Source organism: Lampris incognitus, chromosome 16 (genome assembly GCF_029633865.1).
Source record: "Lampris incognitus isolate fLamInc1 chromosome 16, fLamInc1.hap2, whole genome shotgun sequence".
Classification (NCBI taxonomy): Eukaryota; Metazoa; Chordata; class Actinopteri; order Lampriformes; family Lampridae; genus Lampris; species Lampris incognitus.
Window position 1 is genome coordinate 24140606 of NC_079226.1, and position 19388 is coordinate 24159993.

The following is a 19388-nucleotide window of genomic DNA, read 5'->3' on the forward strand; positions in this document are numbered from 1 at the left end:
TCCACATTAACAAAAAGGAGCAGCGCTCTCAGTGTAGTTATTAGTCGTAGTCTGGCAGCTGTCTATTTCCAGCTCTTTATTGATTAATCAATGAGCACGTGCACTGCTCTGGCCCAGACCCTCTGAGCATTTGTGAAAATATGGGCACACAAAGGATTCATTGATTTAGGCCTCTCACACATTAACACACAGTGAGTGCATAAGTAAGATGTCACCAAGTTTCATTATTGCAGCTTGCACTGTTTTTCCATGTAGTCAAGCTGGCAGGGCTCTGCGCTCTGGGTTAAATTGTACTTGGAGTACTGGCAATGTGGATGCACTTTGCAACAAGCCAATGCAATCACACAAAAAAAAGAAAAAAAGGGTAAAGCAGTGTCTGACAGTATTTAGTTCCAGATGGTCTGCATAATACATTAACGACCAGGCGGTGACCACTTTCGGCAATGGGAGGTGATGCCATGCTGTAAATACGACACCAAGCAGAACAGAAACTCTCCAAACGAGACAACAAATGAGATATACATTGGACTCTAAGCACATAGCTCCCCCAGTTTTTGCTCGAGTGTATCGAAAGGGGAAAAAAAATCTGTGCATGTTCCACACAAACACGCACACACACATGTTGTAACCTTAACCCCTGTCACAAATATTTGGGAGTAAACTGCAGTTTCGGGAACTTGAAACTTGGCAATAGGTGGGAAACTAGGTCGGCATTTTCCCTCCAAACGGTCTTGTATCGCTCAGCTGGGCCTCACTTTAACAGAGGGAGAGGAGTTGGTGATATTGGTGTGGAAACTGGAGAAATATGATCCCAAACTGGGCCAAGAGTGGCCTGTCATAGATTACAGTGACAATAACAGCAACAGCAACTACAACAGGACAACTGTAAACCACAGACACCTGTACAGTTTTAGTTCAAGCTCAATAAAGTATGGTAAGCTGACTATAGTGTTTATTAGTCAGCAATTTGAAAGCAAAAACAATGCAAAGTACGATGCTCAATTTTCCATGTATGCACCAACACGTCTAAAATAAGTTCTGTGTGACACAATTTCAACACTTTACAGGCTGGATAGAGCAAAGGTGCAAACAAAACCTTTGTAAAACTTATTGATTGGATCTTTTTTCTTTTTCGATGACTCATTCCGATCACATGATGGAATAATGAAACGCATCCATGTGAAATAATGACATCTGGGGTGGGAACAAACTACTATGTCTGAGGAGAAAGCCACAAGAATGTGACAATGCCATCTTCTTTGGTCATGATTGGCTGCAATGGATCATGCGTCATCTGGGTAATGACATGTGGTGGTGAGTGGGTTTTTTTGCGTGCATGTGTGTGTGTGTGTGTGTGTGTGTGTGTGTGTGTGTGTGTGTGTGTGTGTGTGTGTGTGTGTGTGTGTGTGTGTGTGTGTGTTTGGGTGATTGGTCCTGGCTGAGGAAAATGGCTGAGGGCCTAAAAGTGGTTATAACAGTGGGGATGTGAGTGACGGAGCTCAGTTGTTCCCCCTGACATTTGCTCTTTGTGCTCTGGGCTGGCTTCAATGCCCATTTTTTATCTACACCACAGTAATAGACTGGACAAATGCCAGATGTTTTCAAAACCTCTTCATCTTCGTTTTCATTTTTGTCATAAAACCTCTTCTCTCCCTCACTTTGTCAGGTTCACACTCCTTTTCTTAGTCTCACATACAAAACACTCCAAAGCCTCCCCATGCAACACCTTCTTATCGATCCATTTAGCTCATTCTCCCTAATTTTCTATTTTAATGACCTTCACCATATCAGACTCTCTCTCCTCTCCTTTTACGCTCCTCATACTTACATCAAAAATCATTACCAAAACATTAACCTTAGCAACTTTCTTTGATTTATTTGCCACCTCTGATTAGTTTTTCTCAAAGATATCATCTTTGTAAATATATTTTGCTGATTTTCAGATTTTTTATCCTACAAAATTACAAAACATGTATGACGTCAAATCAGCTACTCATCCCCCTGATACAAAGTATTATTTATCACATGTACTAACAAATTGAAAACCCCATTCCCATCATCCTATCCACCCACCCACTCATAGGATCACAGGTTACAGAATACATTTAGGTAAAGAAGGGAAAACATAAGATAATCAAATAATTGTGTTAGTTATTCAAACAAAAGGAAGAAAAGATGAAGGGGGGGGGAAACATGAAAATAACGGGAGGGAGGGAATTCTCGTTACTGTAATAGGACATTTATGGCTTCTAACCTACTCTTTCAAGGGGTTCCTGTAGAGAGTCATAGCAATCCAGAAAGGGCCTCCATATCTTAGCAAAGGTTCCAGATGACGCTTTGAGTGTGTATTTACTTTTCTCTAGATTTAAGAAATGCATAACATCTTTGACCCAACGAGAAAAGGATGGAGGAGTGTATTGTTTCCATTTTAAAAGGATCAAATGTCTCGCAAGCAGTGTGGTGAAAGCTATGATCACATGGGCTTTATTTGGTAAGAGAGCATGAGATTGCTGTGATGTTAAACCAAAAAGAGTACAGATTGGGTCAGAGTCAAGCTGGATTTCAAACATCTCACTAAAAGCTTTGAAAATTCTTATCCAAAAGGTGGAGAGATTCGGATACAGCCAAAACAAGTGCATTAAATCTGCTGGCTGGCCTCTACATTGAGGGCATACAGGCTCAATGTTTGGATAAATCCTTGCCAGTCTAGCATTCATAAAATGTACTCTGTGTACAACTTTCAGTTGTATTAAGCCATGTTTAGCAGACGTAGACGATGTGTGTATCAAATCTAAAATGGGGTCCCATTGGTCATCTGTTAAAGCTATTCCAAGATCAAAGTTCCATGCCAGTTTTAAATTTTCCATGGAATGTGGATTGATGTTGTTAATGAACTCATACATCTGGGATTTCAACCTCTATGGTCTGAATTCAATTCCAGGATATGGTTGACATGTGATTTTATGGGCTTTGGAAATGAGTTAAATGTCTTTTGTACAAAACTCCTGATCTGTAAATAATGAAAGAAGTGGTTCTTTGGTAAGTCATAGACTTTGGATAATTGAGGGAAAGGTGCAAATATGTCTTCTATGTATAGATTTTGGATAGATCTAATCCCTTCATTAAACCATAACGTAAATGCAGAGTCTGTACAGGAGGGAATGAACATGTGATTTGACTTAATAGGGCAGAGGATAGAAGTTTCTTGCCTTCTAAACTGAGCCCATATTCTTATTGAGTGATTGACTATTATATTAGAACTCAGGTTATCACTAATAAGGGGCAAGGCTGCACCAACCACTGAGCTCAAATGGTGTTGGCACGATGAGAACTCTAAGCGTACCCAGTCTGCCTTTCCTGCAGTTGGTTTGTCTTCAAACCAGTGAATTATCTTCTGAATATTGCATGCCCAATAATAAAAAGGAAATTAGGCAAAGCCAGGCCTCCTGAGCGCTTTGGTCTTTGGATATGGGTTTTGCTGATTCGGCTAGACTTTCCCCCACGTGAAAGAGATGATACTTTTATCAAGTGTTTAAAAAAGGTGTTTTTAAAAAAAAAAATTAGGATGGGGATGTTTTGGAAGAGATATAAAAACTTTGGTAATACTATCATTTCAATTAGGTTAATGCACCCCACTAATGATAATGGTAAAGAGGACCAGTGATTCATGTCCTGTTTACACTTGTTAAGAAGAGCAGTGATGTTTTTTGTAAAATTAGCTGGAAAGGAAAGAGTGACCTCAATTCCCAAGTGTTTAAAACCATTTTGGCTCTTTTAAAGGGGAAACAGCTGGGAGTAACTGCATCTGCTTCAGAATTTAAAGGGAAGAGTTCACATTTTTGCAAATTTAGCTTATACCCCGAGATTTTTCCAAATTGATTCAGGATGTCTAGAATGCAAGGGAGTGATAAAGCTGGATCAGAGACATATAGACGCAGATCATCAGCATAGAGAGAAACTTTAAACTCTAACCCACCTTGATGTATGCCTTTAAAGTCCTTACAGTGTCGCAGTGCTATTGCTAGGGGCTCAATGGCTGTGCAAACAATAGGGGAGAGAGTGGGCACCCTTATCTTGTCCCTCTTCCAAGAGGAAAGTAACCAGACTGAGTGTTATTAGAGATTACAGCTGCAAGGGGAGAGGAATAAGGCAATTTGATCCAGGCAATGTATTCGTCTTTAAAGACAAATTTTTGGAGGGTGAAAAATAGATATTTCCACTCGACTCGGTCAAAGGCCTTCTCATTATCAAGTGAAATCATGACTTCTGGGCACTTTGACCGGTCCGAGTGGACAACATTGAATAGTTTTCTTAGATTTGAGTAAGAGTGCTGGCCTTGAATAAATTCTGTTTGATCTGGTGAAATTAAATTTGGAATCACACTCTCCAGGCGTTTAGCTAAGACTTTAGATAATACTTTAAAATCTACATTTAGCAAAGAAATAGGATGATATGATGCAAATAATGACAAATCTTTATCTCTCTTTGCCAGCAGAGATATAGAGGCCTGTTTCAAAGTCATAGGAAGAATGCCTGAGGAGAGTGCCTATATAAACATAGCCTGAAGAATTGGTGCAAATTGGAGGGAAAACTTTTTATAAAATTCAGCTGTAAACCCGTCAGGGCCGGGCGACTTGTTGCATAGATTTAATGGCCATAATTATTTCAGAGATTGAAATGTCCACACTCATATTGGTATTTTGTTCACCTGGTCAGATTCGCGTCAACGAGGTGTTAGAAAAATACAAAAAAATAAAAAACATTGTGCTCCAACAGTCAAGGCACACACATAACATGACTTTACTAATCAGACCGAGTTCATCAATTGAACCTTAAACCAAATAAAAGGTTATTATGTATTCGGTTAGTATTGATAGCATGTGGTTAGCAATTAGGGCTAATGGCTTAGCATTGGAGGCATAGTTAGCCATAATTGAACAACAACTGAACAGTGTTATGCAAACACACCCCCAATGATAAACTGCTCACAATGCAGACCCCCCATAAACACACAGACTAACATCATATGGGAGATGTTCTTCAGTTTTCTAGTGCTGGTCAACTTAGTTAGCCAGCAATTTTATTCACTCACCGGACAGTCCAACCAACATCATCTAGGAAAATGTGAAAACCCCAGAATATTTTCCCTAGTTATGGTTATTGAGGGGGTATTCTATTGTAGATTGTCGGCTCTCCAAAAAGGCAGCTGCTTCAGCCGGAGTGTTGAACTCATGCCTGGTACCATCTGGTATCACACGGAGCTTAGGAAAAATTAGGCTAAAGCGGAGCCTCGCTTTTCTAAATGCAGTCTTGATAGGAGTGAAGACAGCTCTCTTTCTGGCTACCTCAGCACTATAATCTGGATAGATGTAGATCTCCAAGCCAGGGACCTTTCTCACGTGCAAGCTGCATTATTTTTTGCTGCATCTGGAAGTGGTGTATACAGGCTATGAAGAGACGAGGTGCGCCGTCCTGTCTCCTCTGGATGGCTATCCTATGTGCTCTGTCTACGGTTATAGGGCAGGAGAAAGCATCAGCACCAAATATTCCTCTGAGACAGGATTCAATGAAACAAGTTGGTTGGATGCCTCCAGCTCTCTCTGGTACGCCTGTTATATGAATATTGCACCTCCTGGACCTGTTCTCGAGGTCATCAACCTTCAGTTTCAGTTATTCATTCTCCTTCACAAGATGACCAGTTGTAGATTCTAGTGTAATTATTCTCCCCTGGAAGTCGTTTCAATGGCCTGAATTGTAAAATCGTGTCTGGCAATAGTAGCATGGATGGATGAAATTTGTGCTGCCATGTTTGTGATAATGCGCTCCTCCATGCCGGAGAGTAGTTAATGTATATCAGCCAACGCTGATATACATGATATTATTATTATTATTATTATATTATTGTGATGATTATTATTATTATGATAAACAACGCTGTGTTGCTGCCATTGCCATACCTGGGTTCGTCGATAGGTAGCTCAGAAGCTAATCCACTATGCTGACTGCCATTCCCCTCATGTCCTGCTTTTTTGTCTTTGGTTGTGGTTGTTTTGCCCATGTTGAACTGGATATAAAGGACGTCAAATCAGAAACCAGTCTTAGAAGCGGGTTCTACGACGTTTATATGGGCAAATGATACAGCAGATATCAAATAAATGTCAAATGGTGAGAGATTTTCCGACTTGCTGCCTACCCCGCCATTTGCCAAACCAGAGCAGCATATTAAAGAGAGAAAATCTCTTTTTACTTGTTTTTTTTCTGTTGTGACACTTCAGATGATATATTTGTCTTATGATAAATCTATATATATTACTAAATTATGCATACACTCCAAAAAAAAGAAAAAGAAAGAAGAAATGTTGGATTTACTTAAGAGTGTTATGTGAACTGGTTCGGTGAAGCTGTGTTAAGTAACTCCTAATTCTTGGAATGTGTATAAATAAATAAAGTTCCTTACAAGTTACTTAACACAGTTGCGTGGAACCAGTTCAGATAACATTTTCAAGTAAATCAACATTTTTATGACTCAGTGTCAAACACCATAGACAAAAAAACTGTATGGAGAGAGAGAGAGAGAGAGAGAGAGAGAGAGAGAGAGAGAGAGAGAGAGAGAGAGAGAGAGAGAGAGAGAGAGAGAGAGAGAGAGAGAGAGAGAGAGAGAGAGTGAGTGAGTGTTCCTGATAGATGCAAAGCATGATAAATCTGTCTAGCCAACTATTTTCTTCATCTATCCATCTGTGATGGGGGTGTCCCTGGATATTTGCTGTGGGGGTATAGATGTAACATTTAGTAGTTTGGTAACAAAGTAGACCCGAATGGATTAATCACCCTACTCATGAGCGTTTAGCTGGTTTGGAACAGGAAAGCCTATGATGGTCCAAAAGGCATATGTGGTTATGGATGTGGTTTTGATTTGATTTTTGATTTTGCGATAGATAGATACTTTATTGATCCCCGTAGGGAAATTACACTCTGCATTTAACCCATCCTAGCTGTGTAGCTAGGAGCAGTGAGCAGCTGCTGTGCAGCACCCAGGGACCAACTCCAGTTCATCTTGCCATGCCTCGGTCAAGCGCACAGACAGGAGTATTAACCCTAACATGCATGTCTTTTTTGATGGTGGGGGAAACCGGAGCACCCGGAAAAAACCCCACCGCAGACACAAGGAGAACATGCAAACTCCACACAGAGGACAACCTGGGATGACCCAACTCCGGGGTTGAATCCAGGACCTTCTTGTTGTGAGGAGACAGCGCTAACCACTGGGCCATCGTGCCGCCCAAACCATGCCGCCATTTCAACCTGCATCTGCTTCTGCACCTAAACCTCTGGGAAGTTAGCAAAGACACTACACGAGTATGTGGTCTATTCTATTATGACAAATGTAATTTTAAAATGAGATTTTTTTTTAAAAAAAACATACAATGAATCTGTAATTTAGTTCTGCATGTAAGCTTCTGTGAGAATATGTCCTACCTGGAACTAATGGAATCTAATAAAATAAGAGCAAATTTTCACCGGGTGTGAACGACTGATACTGACTCTTTATAATGTATTTTCAATGAGCATGCAAAAGAAAAAGAATGACAAAGAAAGAGCAAATCAATGTTTGACTACCTGGCTACGCACTATGAGGATGTGTGTACAGGATGTGTGTGCCCACAAAAGAAATCAAATAAAAAGAAAAAGAGTGAGAGCAGGTGTGTGTGTGTGTGTGTTTGTGTGTACATGTGTGTGTGCATGTAACTGTGTATATGTCTAGTAAGGGATGTAAAGGTAAAACTTGGGTTAGTAGTGTAACACCACTAATCTTGCTGGCGTGATGTGACCACTGATCAATGTCTGACTCCTGAGAGTAATGCCGTTCTAGGGCCAGTCAACCTTGCCATGTTTGTCTATAATTTTAGGATTAATAGAACAGATTAGTGTGTTTAAAGCAGATTAACTAGGTCATCCACACTGAATAGCAATTCCTCAATTATCCAAAAGTTTCTCCGCTGCTTCAATTTTAGTTATCTCTACAACAACTAAGAGTAGAGGATTGTTGTCATTCGTACACAAATATTGACAGCGATATTCTGCAAAATTATCCTATATATCGATGCATTTTTTACAGAGCGGTGCAAGGAAATTATAGACTCTGATGCAACTGTTTGAGCCGTCTGTGAAGAATTTCAAGCAGTGAGGTAAAAACGACTTGGGAAGTTATTACCCTGTTTTTTATTACTCTGCACTCTCAATTTCACCCCTTGTCACCCACAGTTAACTCTTCCATTCTTTCCCCAGTATAAAGGCAGACATTTATTTGATAACTAATTTGCAGCAAGGGCCGGAAATCAATGAAACTCGTTCGCTGTGCAATCCACAGCCTCTTCCAGCCCTCTCTTTCTTTTTTTTTGACCAAACCAGACTACATGCTGCAACCATGTCAGCCATAAAACTGAAAAGCTGGCTAGTATGTAAATGCAAGTGCTTTTTTTTTTAAATCATGTTGGGGAAAAAAAGAGTGACCTTGGAAGAAATAAAAATAAATAAATAGGGAAGCGTTGTAAGATCCAAAGATGTGAAATTGCACCTTTAATTACAGTGCAGAATGGGAGAATGTGTAAACAGGACAAATCAAAAACATATATAGGTCATGCAATCAGGTTACAATCCTGCTAATTCAAAAAGAAACAACCAAAATATTTCAGGGGGTTTACTAGAATTGTGTTTTGTGCTGGATGACGTGTTCGCTCCTGTCAGCCCACCTGTATGTTTAATGTAATGCAGCGTAATATTTCATTGTATTCATCATAATTATCCAGGGGCTCAGATATATTTTGTGCTGAGAATAAAATCAACAGCTACAGACAAATAAGTGGTAATATGTTCATTCCTCTGGTGATTTTTTTTGTGTTTTAATTGACTTAGCTTCATCTCTACTTAACTGAGTCAGAAAGCATTGTTATCTGATTCAGCTTTTAATTATGGATGACACAAACTTTACGTCAACTTTTATGTAATAAAACACCTTGCTGAAAGCACAAGGAGGGTGTTTGATATTAACAGTATGACCTTCATAAAACTAGCATCTTGTTTGGGGCATCCGGATAGCGTAGTGGTCTATTCCGTTGCCTACCAACACAGGGATCGCCGGTTCAAATCCCCTCGTTACCTCTGGCTTGGTCGAGCTCACCTACAGACACAATTCGCCGTGTCTGCAGGTGGGAAGCCGGATGAGGGTATGTGTCTTGGTTGCCGCACTAGCGCCTCCTCTGGTCAGTTGGGGGCACCTGTTCGGGGGGAAGGGGAACTGGGGGTATTAGGGTGATGCTCCCATTCGCTACATACCCCTGGTGAAACTCCTCACTGTCAGGTGAAAAGGAGCGGCTAGAAACTCCACATATATTGGAGGAGGCATGTGGTAGTCTGCAGCCCTGCCCGGAACGGCAGAGGGGTGGAGCAGTGACTGGGATGGCTCGGAAGAGTAAGGTAATTGGCCGGAAAATGGGGGGATAGGGGGAAACTAGCATGTTGCTATTTGTCTTTTAAAAAGTGATTTAATGCACCTCTGGATGATTATGTAGATAGATGTGATAGATTTATCAAGTGTGAAATAAGCGTTGTTTTATTTCACTCCTCCAAACAGCGCTGCATCTCCAACATACTGTTTCCAACCTATACGGTACAGCATTTACAGTATCCGTATGTTCCTTTTTGTCAGTATTGTCAAGTCATCATCATGCATACAGTGTTAAGATCTATAATTACACAATGTCTGAAAAAGTGTGTCAGAAACGAGCAGTGTCAGTACAACCATACAGTTCTCCAAACGCCACCTTCCTCTGTCCCTACTACACCACCACCCACTTCCACTGGTTCAATCTGTGACACTAAATCAGGCATTGACAGCAGCAAAGCCATCAACCCCTCTGTTCACTACTGAAGTACACACACACACACACACACACACACACACACACACACACACACACACACACACACACACACACACACACACACAAGCACACACACACACACACACACACACACACACACACACACACACACACACACACACACACGCACACACACACACTAACCGTTGGCTCTCTCTCTCTCTCTTTGGCTTGAAGGGAGTCAGACTGACCACAGTGTGTTCTCATTAAACCTGAACAAATGAAGAGGAGAACAGCAGCTTTTTTGTTGTAAGTGGCCGGAGGGCACAGCTCCAGTCAGAGGCCAGGCAGGCCTTACATTACACTGATGTTACAAAGAACACACCAGGCAGCCATTCAAACCCTCAGTCATTTGACTTACTTCATTGGCCAGAGGACAAATAAAGTTCAGGGTGCTGCTTGGGTCTTGGGTAAATAGGCTATACATTTTTACAAACATGTTCTGGGAAGGTCAGGAAAACGACCTTACGGTATAGCGGCCTATATACCCTGTGTATTCAAATAAATCAGACTCGTGGGAATCTTGATTCCTGCCTCCCCACACATAAGCTGTGTGTGTATATGTGTGTGTGTGTGTGTGTGTGTGTGTGTGTGTGTGTGTGTGTGTGTGTGTGTGTGTGTGTGCAGGTGTGTGTTTGAAGGGGGTGGTTACATGTCTGTCATAATTACCTGTGTATGTGCATCCTTTCCTACCAGCCTACACCTCTACAACAAATTCTTCTCATCTGATTCCTCATATATGCTATCAGGCGAGGTGCCAGCGAGCTGTATGAGCAGATGGTATGGGTAACCCTGGTCAGCGCAGTGCAGAACACACCCTGTTGTATATGCTCTCGGAGGTCCCTCAATGCTGATGGCTAGCAAGGAAGGAAGCTGCTGTTTGAAACTGGAGCATCTGCTGAGGAGAGGACAGGTAGTGGAACTGGGGGTGGCTTTTGTACCTGCACTGGATATCACAACTAAAATTGGACAGCGGCAGACGGATAATATCACCTTGCTCAGTGGAAGAATCAGTAGCAAAGTGATGCTACTCAGGTCAGGTGTCAGTGGGTTGCTCAGCGCACCACTTACCTATTGCTATCCATTTGTCACTCAATCTTTTTTTTTTATTTCCCCCCCACCCCCTTTTCTCCCCAGTTGTATCCGGCCAATTACTCAACTCTTTCGAGCCATCCCAGTCACTGCTCTGCCCCCTCTGCCGATCCGGGGAGGACTGCAGACTAGCACATGCCTCCTCTGATACATGTGGAGTCACCAGCCGCTTCTTTTCACCTGACAGTGAGGAGTTTCACCAGGGGGACGTAATGCCTGGGAGGATCACACTATTCCCTCCAGTTCTCCCTCCCCCTGAACAGGCTCCCCGACCGACCAGAGGAGGCGCTAGTGCAGTGACCAGGACACATACCCTCATCTGGTTTCCCACCTGCAGACACGGCCAATTGTGTCTGTAGGGACGCCCAACCAAGCCGGTGGTAACACGGGAATTTGAACCGGCGATCCCCGTGTTGGTAGGTAACAGAATAGACCGCCACACCACCCAGATGCCTATTTGTCAGTCAATTTACATGTTTTTCGGTCGGCCTTTCTGTTTGTGTTACTGTCAGCTTCATAAAATCTTTCATTTATGTTTAGTTAAACACCTAGAAGCACTGAGCTAAAATCTAAACAAATGATCAGCAAACTCTCAGATCAGATTTGCCCAATTATTGTCATTGAATAAATGTGAGTCATTTAGCACGGCAATGACATTACAGCTTATGTCAAAAATTAATGACAGTCTTTAGGGGAATGGCAGTATATCTCCCATTGTGTGTCTACCTTACATTTCAGTAAGTACTGTAAGTTCCCATGCATTTGTTGAACACTGCAATTAAAGTGATGTTAATTTTGGTGGTGATTACACAGGCTCTCAGACTGAGCATGAAAGAGTGTTATGTTCTCACCGTACCTACAATCATGTGGTTGCAGACATCGCAGAAGGTGGGCTTCTTGAAGATGTGCTCCATGAAACAGTGTCCCGCCGAGTCTAGCTGAAATGGGTTGCGTGAAGGGGAACGCGATGAAGGAGGAGGGGCACAGGGGATGGCTGGGGGGACTGGAGGAATGGGGAGGTTGATGGTGTGAGGGGGGGCCATCCCAATAGTACTGAGATGGCCCGTGCTGCTGCTCACGTCGGAGAGCAACTCTGTCTTGTTGTCGTTGCTGGTCCGGAAGAAGTTGTCAGCGCTCTTGCTGCGGATGCTCTTGGTCTTGAAGGACAAGGAGCGCTTCAGTTTCTGCAGCTGAAAAAGGGGAAGAGGGGAAAAGAGTGAAAGGTCGTGCGGAAAGTGAGAGGAAAAAAAGAGCGAAGTCCAAAGAATGGAAAGACCTAGAGGAGATGAGAGGGGGAGAAAAACAGAGACTGAAAGGAATGAGTGACATTTGAAGTGCATCAATTTGCAGTAATAGTCTACTTGAGTTGCGAGATTCCTAGCAAATTACCTTAAGCAATACATGTGGTTTCATTCCTGTCCTTTGTTCCAGTTGAGCTCTATTCCCACTGCACAGTGGTAGTCAGTGAAAAAGCCATTGCCAGGGGCAACTAATCATTGCGTGATGAGCCTTAAAGGCCCCCCACCTGGAAAGGTAATGTAATTTCCCAGGCTAGGTGCTATGCATCATGTCAAGACTATTTCTAACACACTGAGTTCCAATTTCTGACCGTAACCTCTATAAATATCATTAAGAGCCTCTTTTAATAAATTGCCATTTCCAAAGTTAAACTATTGATGACCCCTCATACATCCTCACTTTGTGTACTGTGTCTTCTGTGATGAAACAGATTTAACTCTCTGTCATACAACAACCACTCTCTAAAGTACCACACTGTAATGTTATAGTTCTGGTTCATCGCTGGTCTGGTACATGGAGGTATCCAAATGAGGGAGCAGATCTTTTGGTGTTTAAGTGACTGATGAGTGGCGAGATCTCCTAATAATCCATTAAGATCTACTTCATAGGAAGACACTGGCTGCATGATTAAAAATGAACACCTGTTGGTCCTACAGTAGTTTTACCGGTTTGTCAAAGTAAACGAGTTCTCTCTCATATCATGTTGTCTGACAATGGATTCTAAGTTCATAGGGAGTTGCGGTTTTGCTTACACATATGGACACATAAACACTCACAAAGTACCCATTTTGCTGACACACAGATGTATGTTTTATTGTGCGTATTTCCAAACCATCCTCATTCCCAACTTGTTAAATACGGCAGCTTGGTCAGTGACCTTACGCTACAAGCTATGACGCGCAAGGTACCAGTTTACTGTCAGTTTTGGCCGTGCAGGGCTGTTCAATAGATATCAATGGTGTAGTGTTTCAGTCCAAAAAAAAACAACAACCCAGTCGCCAAAATAAAATGTTGGCATTAGTATACGTTTCAGCAAACCACGGGTATGTTAAAATCTCGACGTTTCTGAAACAAAAATGTGCTTCATATCAACATTTCAACTTATAGCCAATGTTGGTAGAGTCTGTGTCCATGTCACGTGACTGTCAAGTTTTTGTCAAGTTTTTCCTCCTGGCCCTACCCCTAGGAGTGTCCTGTACTGGGTAATAGTGGCCCTTCAGAACAGATACAAGGGGAGTCAAAAAAAGTTTAATCAGTTCATCTGGATACAAAGTTTATTGACAGATACGATTCATCACTCATCTAAGTGACCTCTTCAGTCTAAACTGACTGCAGGTATCGCCACCCTTATAAAGAATACAGTGGCATAACGACCGAAACCAACGACCAGTTTCATATGCAAATATGGGCGTGACCATTAACTAGAGTTACAAAAGCCATGTGTACTATTCACAGAGGATTTGGGAATGTTTGCAATCACAGTTCAGGGATGGTCATTCCCTCTTCACATAGATGGCCTCTTTGACTCCCCGTTCAAACCAGCGTTCCTCCCTATCAAGGATGTGCACATCCTCATCTTTGAAAGCGTGGCCACTGGCCTGCAGATGGGGGTAGACTGCGGACTCCTGGCCTGACGCATCAGCTCTCCTGTGTTGTGCCATCCTCTTGGCCAGTGTCTGTTTAGTTTCAGCAATGTACAAGTCACGGCAATCCTCCTGGCACTTAAAAGCACACACTATATTGCTTTTTTTGTGCCGGGGGACCCGATCCTTGGGGTGGACCAACTTCTTGGGGTTTGAAAGCAACTGAGACGCGGAGTTTGGAAAATACGCGTCTCAACTTTTCCGACACTCCTGCCACATACAGAATCACCACTGGTTTACGCTTAGACAGCGGTTGCCCTCCTCTCTTTGATCAGTTGGTGCACTGTTTGAGCGTCTTGCTGGCTTTGACAAATGCCCAGTTAGGATAACCACACTTAACCAGGGCCTGTTTAATGTGGGATTTCTCCCCTTCCCCAGCCGCTGTGTCAGTGGAGACGTTGTCAGCTTGGTGGTACTTGGTGGTATGACTCCTAGTTTGTGCTCCAGTGGATGATGAGAGTCAAACCTTAAGTACTGATTAGTATGTGTTTGCAACTCTAGTTAATGGTCACGCCAATGTGCATATGAAACTGGTCGTTGGTTTTGGTTGTTATGCATGTATTGTTTATAAGGGTGGAGATACCTGCAGGGCTGTGTTGGATGAGGAAGGAGAGATAGAAATGTATGTGGGAGAAGGAGAGAGGAGAGTGAGTCTGAGAGTGTGAAAATGAAAGTGATGTATAGATGTTTAAGAGGGGAAGAAGTGAGAAGACAGGCTGCGGAGAAAGTGTGGGAGAGGGTTATGAATGAGATGGATGTAGGGAGGATATGGAGAAATCTGAGACTGAAGTGGAACAGTGTTGAATGTGAGAATGTTTTTATTAAGGCACAATAGGGTGTTCAATAATGTAATAATCAGTAAGTTTGATGTGAATGTGAAGAAAGAATGTGGTGTGTGTGGTGTGGGAGTGGAAACATATATGCATGAGTTTGTTGAATGTTGTGAGATGGAGGGATACATGTTGAAAATTAAAGAATGAATAAGTAGATGTTGGAGAGGAGGGTTTGTTGACAGAATGGAATGGAGAGAATTGTGGTTGTTTGGGGTGGCTGGCAAAGTGAATAGATGTAACGTTAATTTATTAAATTATGTTTTAAGCCATGCAAGGTTTGCTGTCAAGCTAAGAAGGAATATAGCCAATTATGAAAAGAGGAAAGCTGAGATGTGGCATATTTTTAGGAGTATAATGGAAAGAAATGTTAATATGTTGTATGGTTATGTTAGAGAAGAAGAGTTTGTTGGTGGATTTGTAGAGGGAAGCACTTTTGTTGTGACTAGGAAAGGAGGGAGGGTAATGTTGGATTTTGGTTAAACAGTATACTGTGTGTGGTATATGTGTATTTTTTTGTTTGATTTCTTTGATTTGGTGGGGGGTCTGTAGGCTGGAAGCCATGGCAAGGCCTACAGGTTACCTCAGTATTTTCTGTTTTGTCTACCTGTATTGTAATTTTTGATTCTTGTCCTCTTTGATTCTGTAGAGTTCGATGGGTTTGTGAAGTATTTTATTTCTCTATTAGTTTGGTATATGTGTGTTGCATTTTGAATGGTTTTTTTTCTATAGAATAAAAGAGAAAAAAAGATGAGTGATGAAATGGGCATCTGGGTAGCATAGTGGTGCATTCTGCTGTCTACCAACATGGAGATTGCGGATTTGAATCCCTGTGTTATCTCCGGCTTGGTCGGGCGTTCCTACAGACACAATTGGCTGTTTCAGTGGGTGGAAAAACCAGATGTGGGTATGTGTCCTGATTGCTGCACTAGCGCCTCCTCTGGTTGGTCGGGGCACCTGTTCAAGGGGAATGGGGAACTGGGGAGAACAGCGTGATCCTCCCATGCTCTACGTCCCCCTGGTGAAACTCCTCACTGTCAGGTGAAAAGAAGCAGCTGGCAACTCCACATGTATCGGAGGAGGCATGTGGTAGTCTGCAACCCTCCTCGGATTGGCAGCAGAGGGGATTGAGCAGCAACCGAGATGGCTCGGAAGAGTGGGTAATTAGCCAAGTACAGGTAGGGAGAAAAAGAGGGGGAAAAGCCAAAAAAACAACAACAAAAAAGATGAGTGATGAAACATTTCTCTCAATAAAAGTTGTGCCCAGATGAACTGATTCAACTTTCTGTGATTTTCTTACCTGGATTATTGAACATGCATAAAAACACATTAATATGAAACATATTTTTGGTTCAGAAACATTGAGATTTTAATGCATCCATAGTTTGCAGAAGTGTCTAGTAATGCCAACATTTTTTATTGGCGACCGGGTTGTTTTTTTCGACTGGAACACTACACCACTGATATCTATTGAACAGCCCTGCACGTGTAAAACTGATGGTAAAGTGATACCTCGAGCATTTGAAGCGTAAGACCACTGAACAAGCTGCCGTACTTGATGAGCTGTCAATGAGCACGTGTTGGTATTTCGTTAGGTATAACTATTCGATTTTTGGCAGCTACTTCAATTATCAAACTAAGAAAAGCATCGCAAAGTTGGGTGTGATTCATATTTTGGGCGACATGCAAAAAAGCAAGCTTCTTATACAGCACTTAACGCAATGTTGTAGTGATGACTGCACTGTTGCATGCGAGTGTTTGCACTGATGATGCACTATTGATTCTCTCCTTGTCAATTTGGAAACAATCAATTTTGGACCTCTTTTCTATCACTGTTCATGTCTTTCTATCACTTACAGCCACACATGCTACACAGTGCATAAGTTTGTGTGCAGAGGCACAAACGTACACAGAACACACACATACATTCCTCCTGCAAACTCACTGTCACTACCTTTTCACAAGTCCTTTACAAAGCTTAAAAACAGAATAACGGGCCATTGAAAACAATGTACAGCACACATCTGTTTGCTAGTATCAAGAATACCAGCACTCATCTACTGCGCCAAATGACGTCTTATCATTTGTAAATATTCCTGTGCCGTACTTGTCCTCAAAAGGGTAAGTCGGGAAATATAATGTTTTCTTTCCTCAAGGCTTGAACTCAACACTTGAGTTTTACATGCCACAAAGAAAATGGATTTCAAGAGAGAAATCAAACAGCAGTGCCGGAGTATGAAGACATGCACACAAGGGCCCATGCTGTTGTTGATGGCACCAGATCTGTCACGAGGTATACTATCATAAAGCAGAGGGGGCTAATGGGAGTCAGAGAGGGTAATGCAAGAAAACTAATTTGCCCACATCACTTCAGGAAATTTGCACAACCATTGATTACATTAATTTTGGTGTTGCTTAATGCCCCATGAAACAAATAGTTTCCTCTTGAAATTAGGACAGAAATTGATTTAATTAACTTAAACGTGGGTGATGTTCATCTCAGTGGGCAACTTATTTTAAACAGCAATAAATAACTTTACAGTTATGCACATGCATGGGGTATTATAACAATGAGCTCAAATGAACAGTATACTGCAGCTCGCCAAGAGTGGAGTTGTGTCTCACCTTGCGCTTGTGGTGCTCAGGCCTCAGTGTATTCTTAAAGAAGGAATAAAAACACAAAAAGTATAATGGCAGACAGCCTAGATCTTGGCCAATACTGGCTATACTTAACACGGCTACTTATCTTGTTTGTTAACTACACGCAAAATCAAACATTTTCAGTATCTGGGGATGGGGATCGACCGCTAACATCCCGAGACACTAGAAGCAGTGAGGGTGTCTGCCAGAAGCTTGGAAATCTCAGTTTAAATGTCAGCGAGGAGTCAGCACCTAACAAACCAAGTGACCGCATCTGCCATGGTAAGACTTAAAAGAGACACTGAAGGGGAGGATGTCTCTTCTGTCATCCATGAATAGAGGCTAACTGTCTGCTATAAAAAGAATAATGATTTAAAAAAGGAAAAAGAAAACCATCTCTCTCAACTACAAGAATTGTCTTCTCCTTCTTCTTCTTCTTCTTTTAAAGAGCGGTGTATGATTAATCTGCTTTAGGAGGAAGTTGGGTGTAGCCATAAAGATATAGTGCAGTGTTTCCACGGTTAAATTGTAGTATACTTTGGGCAAATGAGTGACCCACATAAAAGACAGTGGACACCAAACGCCTTTAGCAGTCTTGTTGCTCCGCTACAGCTACACCCCCCTTTTGTTCACCAGCACATCCCATATAGCTGTCTCTTGCTCATAGAATCCCTCATCTAATAAACGCTGTACCCCGTTAAAATGAACATTTTTAAAGTTACACAACATGTAGACCAGGAGAAGTCAGTCCATATTTGAGAGGCTTGTTGTTTATTAAACCTTACTTCCAAACGAGTAGAGGTATAGAAAGAAAGAAAAAAGGCTTGGCTTGAAATTAGCCTTCATTCCCAGACAGGCTATGATAAATTGAAATGTCATAAATGCCCCCAGGTTCACAGAAGGGGAACTTCATCCGCTGCTTCCCAAGTGTTTCAGTTATAAAGTAGTCGGACTGATGAAACTGCGCGGGGTTAAAGTAAGAAAAGGGTACCTTCGTTTCCGGTTGATTGACACTTATTGCCGGGGACTGGGGGCTCTCCGACACCTCCCGTTCGTTCTCTTTACCGCCACGTTCGTCCTGGATCATGTTAGCAGGTGGGATCATCCTCTCTTGGGCCAATCAAACCAAAACTGTCGCCGCTTTCTTTCTGTTCTTCCTTCCGTTTCGTTTCAAACTTCACCAAGTGTTTACATCAACACGTGACATCAGAGGGTCGCTGTGTCCTGGGACGGAGAAGACGCTGAGATGCCAGACATGCTCATCGCGCCACTAAAACCAAAAAACGTGGAGTCGGGGGAACGACCGAAAAGGGGTGCGGGGTGCGGGGGGCGGGGGGGGTGCGAAACAAGACAACTCCAAAATCCAAGAAGAGTGGAATTCGTGGTGGTCGTATCACGGGTTTGAAGTCGTCTTTAAAGTCCGGTTTAAAACTTACAGAGTCTGTTAAGGGAAGTTTTACAGCTGATCTCGGCTTGGCTCGTGTAATTATCCCCAGCGAGCCGGCGCGCTGCCTGATGGAGGAGGCTCCAGTAAAAAGGGTGGAGGGCTGCCTGCTCCCTTCAAGGCAGGAGGGGAATGAGGATGTTGGAGGAGGAGGAGGAGGAGGAGGAGGAGAAGGGGGAGAGGGGAGGAGGAATCTTCACATGCCGTTGCGGAGCGAATAAAATATCCTCACTCCTCTGCTTCTGTGACAGTGTCATTCAGCCAGTGTCGCACGGTATGGCTGCTTGTTTGCTAGCTCTGCTCTAATCCAGATGCTTGTAAGGTAGACTTTTATTTTATCCGACAGTGTGGAAGCAACGCTCTTTCAACACCGCACGAAGTTACTGGCGTTTTCTTTAAATCTCTCTCTCTCTCTCTCTCTCTCTCTCTCTCTCTCTCTCTCTCTCTCTCTCTCTCTCTCTCTCTCTCTCTCTCTCCTCTCTCTCTCTCTCTCTCTCTC

General features: G+C 42.5%; 1 protein-coding gene across 2 annotated transcripts in view; it reads right to left on the bottom strand.

The window, feature by feature from the left end:
• stac (SH3 and cysteine rich domain) overlaps positions 1-18998 on the bottom strand; it is a 41688-nt gene extending 22690 nt beyond the window's left edge. Inside the window, exons 1-3 of one of the 2 annotated variants that reach the window (XM_056295852.1) lie at positions 18437-18998; positions 17431-17463; positions 11890-12223 (exon numbers count right to left, since the gene is read on the bottom strand). In XM_056295852.1, coding sequence (XP_056151827.1) covers positions 11890-12223; positions 17431-17463; positions 18437-18550 — 481 coding nt within the window. In that variant the 5' untranslated portion in view covers positions 18551-18998. The remainder of the gene's footprint in view (positions 1-11889; positions 12224-17430; positions 17464-18436) is intronic. The other variant, XM_056295853.1, reaches the window with a different exon arrangement.
• Positions 18999-19388: the final 390 nt, after the last annotated feature.